General features: G+C 35.2%; 1 protein-coding gene across 1 annotated transcript in view; it reads right to left on the bottom strand.

Moving 5' to 3' along the window:
* Positions 1–700: 700 nt before the first annotated feature.
* The window catches only part of LOC149178311 (GTP-binding nuclear protein Ran1B-like), a 45,830-nt gene continuing 36,302 nt past the window's right edge, over positions 701–10,228 (bottom strand). The window contains exons 2-7 of the mRNA XM_089422048.1: positions 2,856–2,953; positions 1,809–1,892; positions 1,503–1,663; positions 1,215–1,394; positions 1,048–1,125; positions 701–963 (exon numbers count right to left, since the gene is read on the bottom strand). Of these exons, the coding sequence (XP_089278174.1) occupies positions 894–963; positions 1,048–1,125; positions 1,215–1,394; positions 1,503–1,663; positions 1,809–1,892; positions 2,856–2,953 (671 nt within the window). The 3' untranslated portion in view covers positions 701–893. The remainder of the gene's footprint in view (positions 964–1,047; positions 1,126–1,214; positions 1,395–1,502; positions 1,664–1,808; positions 1,893–2,855; positions 2,954–10,228) is intronic.

Genomic DNA, 10,228 nt, shown 5'->3' with positions numbered 1-10,228 from the left:
TGTTAAACTTTCCGGCTTGGTCTAGCTGATCGAAAAAAGTAAATCCCATTCCTCATTCTACAAAAAGAAAAGAATATGTAGAATAAAATTCAGTCGAGTCCTCTTCATTGAAAAAACTCGACAGTTTATCTAGCACCAACTTAATTGTAAAACCTGGCTTTCATTTACCAAAAATAATTTAGTCCCAATTAACAAGTCTGTTTATGATTTACCTAAAAGTCAAAATGTGCAACAAATGTTTTTTTGCAACAAATTACCTTTCGTAGTGAAGAAAAACCACTTAATGTTTCCAATGTCTTATTATTACATTCAAGATTTAGACAATGTGAATCTTTATGCAAAAATCAATCGAGAGCCCAATTAATGAAATGGAGATACCTTTATGTGTTCGACAAACAACATACCCACAAGGATACCCAAGGAGGCTTGATAGCCACAGTGATCAACTATGTAAACCAATTTCAGAGTTAAAATAAATCCTCAGACAGCCAGAATTTTCAGATAAAGTTTTAACAAGCCATAATATATTACAAGCAACAATCATCGCAACTAGCATTTCCCCCAACAGTACACAACGAAAGGAACTTGAGCATTCTTGAAATATTTGAAGAGTACAAAAAGTTCTTGTGCAAAATGTGCAAGAGTATATAACGGAAAAAACTGTCTGAGCATATAAAAATAGCTTTGTAATGGAGTTGAACTAAGATAGCTTAGCCAACTCCACCGATGAAAACATCTGCATAGTACCCAAATCACATATAGAGATGCGATAATGCTATTCTAAGCCCCAAATACAAATCAGAGTTAAATGTCGGAACTCAAGAGCAAACTCCAATGATACAAAACTAATTGAATCCGCCAATCCCTAAATATGCAAAAGCATCTTAACAAAGCTATTCAAAAGCATCATCATTGTCATCTGGAAGGGGTTGGGCCGCAGCTGCTACAAGTTCTGCCTCGTACCTGACAACATAAAAGATTGTAAGCCAAAGTTTCAATCTTTTAGAAATGGAACAAATTATATATATATAATAGCATTCTACTTAGTGCTGTTGGGTTGCAAGGTCTATCTGAACCTCAGGAGGAGAAAGAGCAGGTGACTCCACAAAATGAAGGTTTGGATCCCTATAAACATAACCCATTATAGAATCAATGCAAATTTTTTAATATAACATTTATATTAGGGAGCATCAGAAACTACATTAAAGGCTCACCCTGAGAGCTTCCATGCCAAGTACAAGAATGGCTTCTCAAAGTTGTAGTTACTTTTTGCAGATATCTCATAGTACTGAAGATTCTTCTTTCTATGAAAAGTAACTTGCTTAGCTTTCACTTGCCTATTCTTCACATCAACCTTGTTTCCGCAAAGAACAATAGGAATGTTCTCACACACCCTGAAATTCTCAAAGATATTTAGCTAATCAGTTAAGGCAATTGTGCCACCACACAATTAAGAACCTTCATTTCTACTTAGAGATCCAACCCCTCTGCAAAAGAGATACCTGCAAAGATCTTTGTGCCACGTTGGGACATTCTTGTAAGTCAATCGTGCAGTAACATGAAACATGATAACAGCACATTGCCCATGAATATTGCAACAAACAAAATCCCAATCAGTAAATAAGAAGGAAACAAATAAATAGGAGTGGAAAAATACGGAACCCTCACCAATTCAATCAGGAAAATGCCAACAGAAACAGGAAAAGCAAACCAGTATTGATCAAAACAACCAATAATACAGTCTATCTATAAATTCAAAATTAAACTAAATTAAAATTCAAATGAATATAAGTGGAAAAATACAGAACCATTGCCAATTCAACGAGGAAAATGCCAACAAAAACAGGAAAATCAAACCAATATTGATCAAAACAACCAATAACACGGTCTATCTATAAATTCAAAATTAAATTAAATTAAATTTCAAAATAAAGAGACATAAACGAGTAAAACAGAGCGTTGATAAAAAGGAACCAAAAAGGGGCTCATAGTTGCTCCATTGTCATTGATATTGAGGTTAAAAAGTGTTGCTACTGAGCCCACACTACATACATATCAACACGGGAAAATAGAATTGATAAGTCAAAAGTTCTCTTGGAATCGATCCAAGTTTAAATCCATGTAGGACCTTTTTAAGCAAAAAGTTGAAAAGGCACCCCAAAAGCTCAAATGTACAGTGCTCCAATCAACAGGTGTCTACTACACCTGTAGAGGATGACAAAAAACACTACTTTCGTAAAATCCCAAGAGACCGCTCCTCTACCAAAGGATCCAACAAAGAGAATTATGACAATGCATGATTAAGATTCTTCGTATCAAGGAAACATTCAGTTACTAGAATCCCAAAAAATAAGTATATGCAATTAATGGTGGTTGAATCTCCTAGAGTGATTTAATTAGAACACTGATTGTAAGAAGGTAAGGAGAAAGAAAGGGGAAATGGAAAGATTTTTCTTAAGGCTTAAGGCATTATATTATCTTTCTAATTTACACAACCCAAGATCTGCCTGCTGATGAAGAAAATCATATTTGAAGTTTTGTCCATGGGCATATTTATGGTAAATACTGTAGATCAAACTGCAGAACCACTAAAAATAGGATATGATATTTGTAATTTTTTGTTGGGCTGCAAACTGGAAAACACAACCCAGTAAACCCTGAAACGAAGAGGGACATGACTGAAAACCTTTACAACACCGATCCATGGGGCGACCTAGTGACACTGTTTATATCAAATCTAAAAGCCAACCACATCAACATAAATTGTGATGGGGATTCAAATGTGTCCAAGAACAACAAAAAAATGGAAAAAACCTCCAAACAAAATACCATTTATTGTAGAAGACAGTGCATACAGAAGCTTTGTAATTATAAAAACAAATCATATTGTACTCACGCTCGTATTTCTTCTCAAACTCCCCGGTAAGATGACGCTTCACGAAGGTTGTCTTCCCTGATTCACAAAATATATTACAGTCAATCTAACCGATTTAAAAAGAAAACAGACAAAACTGAACATAAACCCTATTTATAGCGCATCAATTCCTCCATCGCCAACAATAACGAGCTTAAAGCTAGGGCAATCAGTGTGCTAACCAAGTAGAGCCTAAATATAAGAGAAAGCCAAACAAATAAGCACAAAATAAACATACTAATGTTATCAGAATCCAACCCAACAAATAAAGGGTTTAAAAACAAGCACGATGAACCATGAAGATTTGTGGCATACCATTTAACAAGATTAAGAGCACTTCAGACACCCAATTAGAGGACGAGACCACTGAAGGTGAGGCCTTGACGATATGAGGAAAACAAAAGTTGCACGCGAAAAATGCAGAGCGCCCACGGAACGCAGAAAGCGGAAACAGGAGGAATAGAAATGGTCGTGGAAGAAAACAGGAAAAGCAAAAAGCTGAAGAGGAGAAACAGAAACGAATTGCACGACAGATGTCAACTATATGGCAGTTGAAAGTGCACGCCACCTGTCAAGCATAGAAACAAAATGTAGACGAAAAGCTCACTCAAAGGAAGGTCTATCGGCCTAAATATAAGCCCTACGTAAAAAACATAAAAATAAAAATGGTAAGAATTACCATTCCTTATCATAAACAAAATATGTGACAATTTTCTAGAATTAATTTAAAACAATTTAATCATAAATTTAAAAATAATATATTATAGTGTTAGGATTGCAACTTCGCTCTAAGCTTGCTATTTATTTAATAGCTTATATAATATTATTTAATTTAAAATAATTTAATTTTAACAAATATATATAATTTTAGATATCATTATTTTGAATGTATATATTGTAACAAAAAGGGGTGTATTATATTTATTTTAACGATTTATTTTTTTTATTATGGGAAGCAAAAATCGTTGATAAATCTAATTAAATATTTTATTTTTTTCAAACATATATTTAGAGGCCATATAGAGTTGAAAACGTTGTGATACCATATGTAACAACCCCAAAATTAAATTGTGTAACTAATTAGATCAATCATATAATTAATAATCAACACATAACTATTCCATTAATTCACATAGAATTTCCAAAAACACGAGCATAAACGACTTACCTTTCAAAGTTGAACGCTAATTGAATCCCTCTAACCTCAACAAAGTTTTGGGGAAAACTCTCAATCGGCTCAGTTGCACAAAGGTAAGTCGATAATATTCCTTACTTGTGATTTCAGAGTTGAATGCTATTTGAATCCCTCTAACCTCAATAAAGTTTTGGGGAAAACTCTCTATCGGCTTAGCTATACATAATATTTCTACAACTGACCACCCCTGAGCCCTCAATCAACGTACTACTGCTAGGGAATCCTTTGTCTCACAGCATTTTTCTCCCAAGAGAATGGATAAAGGAATGATGAATTTTATCTTCCTCGTCATTTATTAAATAGACCAAACAACAGAAAGGGTCTGCATGCACACATTCCATGTGTCAACATGCAACTTTTATTTCTTTATTTTAAGTTTTACTTGATTTGATTTTTTTATTTTTTTTATTCATTTTTACTTTTTGATAACTTTACTTATTTTTATAGTTCTCTTAATTTAACTCTTTCTTATTTTATTTTACATTTTTTTTTAATTTTATTTATTTCTATAGTTTAATTTTATATATAATTATTTAGAACTTCAGTATTATTATTTATTATTTTATTTATTTATTATTGTTATATTCTCTTCATTATTTATTATTTATTTACTATTATTATCTTGTTTTTAATTTTTACTATTTATTTACCATTATTATCTTTTCTTTATTGTTTATCATTTATTCTTTTATTTTATTTATTATTATTAGGGGACATTACAAGTGTCATGTCATGTCATGAGCCATTATGCACCACATCATTTGTGGATTATGTAATTCTTTATTGGAAAATGTAATGTAAAGTGGAAGTATAAGAGTTGTCTATGTAATGTGAAAAGTCATGTCGGAAGTCGAAAAGTCATGAGAAGTCAAACATTCATGAGCTTAGTCCAAGAGTTATAAGGGAGGTGAAGGATCACCCCATTTGTTATATATGCACCCTCATTGTTCATGCACAAAACATTTCACCTTGGATTCTCCCATAAGGCATTAGAGAGACAAAGTCAGTACTTTTGGGGAGCAAGTAGTGGCTCCAATGCTCCACTATTGGAGCTAATGATTTTCATTGTATACATGTATCTTGGGACTTTTACGTAATACTTAAAGCCTGATGGCCAACACATTTTCATGCATGGACTGTGAATATTTGTAAGACTGTTTTATAAATGTTTAGGATTCATGTTTGCTTTCACCTGTACTAAAGTAGTTGAACTATTTCGGTTATTTTAGTGATTAGCATATTGAAAATGTGTTGTAATGGTTGTAACAATCATCGCATATATGTGGACTATTCTACTTGACGTTAGGCGATCCGTCCTTGCTTATGTGCGCATCTACTAGGGTGGTAATATTACCTCTCTCTTAGAGACTCACTTTTCCTCCCTCTGAATTAGAAGAACCTTGATAGACCTGCAACCGAACACTCACCAGGCACACTTGCTTATTTTTTCAAAGGCACATATGTGCTTCTCTCTCTTGTTGACAACTAAATCCAATGCAACCCTGTATGAATATATGGCAATCGGGTTGATATTTCGGATGGGGCTCCTATTCTAAATGGTGTAAGGTCTAATGGGACTTCACATCAGGGAGACCCCCTTAGTTGACGGGTTTCCAACACCTGTCAAGAAATGGCGCTAGAAGGAAGGACAGATGCCAGGTTGTGCCCATTAAGTCTGCTTTGAATATATTATCCAAAATGGCTCTTCCCCAAATCATAATCCAGGGATGTTTTTCTAAAGAGCTTAATCTTACCATCCCTGCAGAAGTTTTTCATAACCTGTCCTAATTTAAGTTTGATGGCGAGGGTGAATTAACTCTTCGTGAACATTTGTTTCAAGTTTTCTGTTTTTTCCTTTCTAGTGGAATACATTGCAAATATGTCATGGCTAGATTGCTCACCCTCACATTTAAAGGTCATGTTAAGAGATGATATCACACATTACCTGCTACTTTTATCCATTCATTCAACCAGCTTGTGAAGTAGCTTCATAAAGCATTTGACAGGTATGATTACCAGCATGTTCTTAAAAGAATTAATCAACTAAGAAATGAATCAATTGAGGATTTTTCCTTATCAATTCTTCCACCTTTTTTACGAACTTCCGAGAGAAGACATAGATTGAGATTTGTTTAAACACAAGTTTAAGCACTTGGTTTATATCTCTTTGCATGGAGAAACTAAACCCTCTTATGTTTTTACTCCGCCAACTCTTGTAAATAATGAGACACCTTGAATTTCAGAGGAGGAACCTACTACTCCTTTTGTTCCTTGTCCTCCTCCTTTTCCAGTTTCGATGAGGGTGCCTCCTTGTGATGATAATAAAGTAGGGAAATTTGCTAATCAAATTCATAATCTGGCTTCTCATTCCCCTTCCAATTTTCATGATTCAGATCCCATGCAGGAAATCCCAGAATGGTTCATGAAGGCTATTGGTGAAGGCTAATTTCTCCATTTCGCAAGATGACATTACCACTCATAATTTAAATCTTGAATCTAATTTGGATACTTATCATCCTCTACCATCTCTTCCAAATCTAAGCAATGAATAGATGCAAGGTAGTCACATTTCACAGGTAAAGGAATAAGAAAGTGAGGATTGTTTCGATCGTTCTTCTCCTTTCCATAGTCCTCTAAGTGAAGATGGTGTTGCTTCACTCTTGGCTGATAATGAATCAAAGAATCTTTGTAATGAATCAAATAGAATCGACTTGCCTGATAAATCTAAAGTCTTGGACAACCATCATATTGATGATTCTGACTCCATTATTGTATAAGATGATGTATGCCCAAATGCACGAACTGATCTTTTAGTTCCTTCAGAAGATGTTGATTTGATAGAATTATATCTTGAATCTGATCCATCTGAACAAAAGGTTCTTATCAATACTTCCTCTTCATCTCACTATCCGTTGTGCTCTCTCGTTTGTAATGCATAAACTTGCGATGAAGATACTCCACACTATTCAAGTTCTCCATCTGAAGAGTTAAATTTTCAATCGACACAAGTTGGTGAGATTATCCATGATGAAAAAAAAAAATCAAATCATTGAGTATTATTTCCATCCCTCATTACCTTTTTTTGGCATGAAGATGATTCTTCTCAACTTTCTCATGAAATTTCCCGATTCATCTATCTCCAGATTTGCGATCAAGACAATCTTTCAACTTGAGTAATCTGGTTATTGTTGTAAAATATGATCGAATCAATGATGGATTCAATCGGTTAGTAGTAGTCTTATTGAAATCAATGGTAGTAGTTATTCTCACACCATGCATGATGTGGTTCAATCTTCAAAATGTGCTTTTACAGTCCTTGAAAGTTTTGGGACTTGCCAGGTAGTCGAGGCACTTCAACTTTCGTTGATGGTTATGACAGGATCTCACGACTAGGGTAAAGTCCTCGAACTAATTCATATATGGTTTCTCTCATGAAATCCTTCTCTTCACATTGTTTCACTCGATGAAAAATTCTTCATGAAAGATGTTTGGTATTTCGGATGTAGTCATGAAAGCTTTTATTTCTGATTGGATTCGTGAATCCTCCTCAGTTGATTCATCTTCATGCAAATCTCTTGTATCAAACTCAGGTTTTGAATGTGTATCTCTCATAGAATCATGGAACTGTGAAGTTAACCATTTCGAAAATAATATTTAGTTGAAACAATCATGCCTATCATATTCATTTTAGAATAGTCAGCTCTTGGTCTTTCTTGTGAATGTTATATCGCGAATCTTGTTCTTCATTGCACCTGAAATCCTCTTGGGTACTTGATGCAGGAGCATACGAGAACTCTTCATTAAAAGAGGAATCCAAAGATGAGAAGGAGGAGACGTGGACAAGCGTGCAAACCAAGAGGCAAATTCTGTTAAAACAAGGCTAAAATGATGGAATAGATAAAGTCTCTAGAAGACTTATTTAATGTAACTTAATCTGCCATGTATGCTTATAGAGAGATTTAGGGGTTTGTTGAGCGATTGTGGGAGAAATTCATGGATCGTAAGCGATCCCTCCCTTTTGTAACTTCTTATATAAGAGAGTCTGTGTAAGGAGGTGAGATAGATAGAGTGACAGATAGAGATTTGTGTAAACAAGGTGTGGATTCAATGTAGTCGAGAGAGGAAGTGTGACTAAGGCTGAAATGACTTAGAATGTAACCAAGTTCTGTATAATATAAATCTGCGTGTGTGTGCGAATTCCATGTATCTGTGTACTTATGCATTTTAAGTTATGTTGTGTATATATGTGTTGTTGAGTTAATTTATGTGTTACGGGTTTATTGATCGACCATTGATCACTGTGAGGATCGACAGCGATCCAAAGTTAAACAATTCAATTATTGTGTGAAGTGTCGAGTCGAAATGGTAGAGTTAATTAAGTGTTGATGCAGATACCATCATATGTGAAGAAGTGCAGAAGAAGAGTCATTGGATCATTGAAAGTGGTTTTGCAACAGGAAAGCGGTTCATCGGACGGCCTAAGGGCTGTAAATGGTTTTTCAAAAGACGGACCCGATGGATGCTTGAACTGGAATATAAACGAGTTGAGATCCGGGGATGATCGGATCGTTCGTTGGTTAGACGATAGGATGGATATCCAGTTGGAATACGCGCATAATTTAATCTAGCAACCGGACCCGAAAAATTATAAATCGCAATCTAAAGTCATATTGGCTCCGAAAGGGTGGCTAAATGTCATGCAAGTTTCTTGTGCGATGTTGCGACAACCGTCGGATCAAGAACCAGATCACCTGCGGAGATTTAATCACAAATCTCATTCGGTAAAAGAGTTTGTGTCTGCGATAAACCCAGATTTGCGATATTACAATGAGCTGAGATTTGCGATGTTGCAATGGACTATGGACCGTCAGATCAAAGGGTTGATCGAACAACGGAGGTTAACTCTTGCATTTCGTAGGAATCAAGTGCTGGCAGATTGCAAAAACTGCGATGTGCAATGAAGCGTCGACCGTTGGATCGTGACGCTGATCAATGGCGGAGATTGAAGAACAACAAAAAGGCTTGGGAAAGAGCAGACCTGAGAAGTTTATGGATGCGGGTTTATTCTATTTGACATTCGGCCTTAGGCGTTCATGGTCGGGTTTCCACGTATTTCTGTGTATTTATGTTGATTGTTGTTGTCCCAGTTTTTAAGGCAAAAGCGCCAATTAACACTCCCGATAGAAACGTCGGCCCATAACCAACAGTCCACGATCGATATTTTGGAAATGAAAGGGATATTGCCTTAGCGCGATTTCTCCTTTCATCGGTACTAATGAATGCATGAGTTATTGTGTGAATCAAACTCTTCTTCATTCACTATATCTTGACTGGTCTCATGTGTTTGTTGTACTGGCATTCCTTTTCACTTCTTTTGATGATTATCGTGCCCGTACAGAATGCGACCAATCACAAGGAAATAGTTTGTTACATTTATCATGTGAGGAAGATGATTCATCTGTTCAAGGAATTCGTAAATATGTTCAAACTACTCTATATTTGTTATCTTCTCATCGAGAATCTCTTGCCACAAATGATCCATCTGATCATAATATTAACTGTCATTAGTTTTATCATTTTCCCACCAGTATATTTGATGATAGTTGTTTCACATCGATTAATATTTGTGGTTTATCTCACCATCCGGATACTTGTCAAGTAGTTGAGGCACTTCAGACTTCACTGAATGTCGAGCCCTTACTATCTTGACAAGCATTCTAAATATGATAAGATTCACTTCCCTTACAAAATTCTCAGTGTGATCCCACAATTTTAATTGCAAATTCATCTTTTCAAAGATTTCAGGATTCTCAAGAGGATTGTTTTGAGTTCCATGATCCAGTCACTGAATGGTTGGAGCAATATTACCTGGAAAGCTCTATCGTAAATAATAATTTTCGGCCTTTTCTCATGCTTTCTAAGGAGTAGAGTGTAGATGAAGACACATTTGCAAGAAGCCCCCATGATTTGTCTTCTTGCAATTTTCAGGAAAAAAGAAAAAGAAAAAAAAAGAGGTAAGAGTGTGAAATGGTTAGAAGTAGTGGTTATGACATATCTTTCTGTTGACAAGAAAGACCTTCAATTTGTTGTGCAAAATATTGTAGCTCTTATATTTTTTG

Source organism: Pinus tabuliformis, chromosome 4_1, assembly GCF_031772625.1.
Source record: "Pinus tabuliformis cultivar Carrire ecotype Pingquan chromosome 4_1, CPIR1, whole genome shotgun sequence".
Classification (NCBI taxonomy): Eukaryota; Viridiplantae; Streptophyta; class Pinopsida; order Pinales; family Pinaceae; genus Pinus; species Pinus tabuliformis.
Note: the sequence above shows the minus strand (reverse complement) of the source record. Positions and strands in the feature narration are given on the sequence as shown.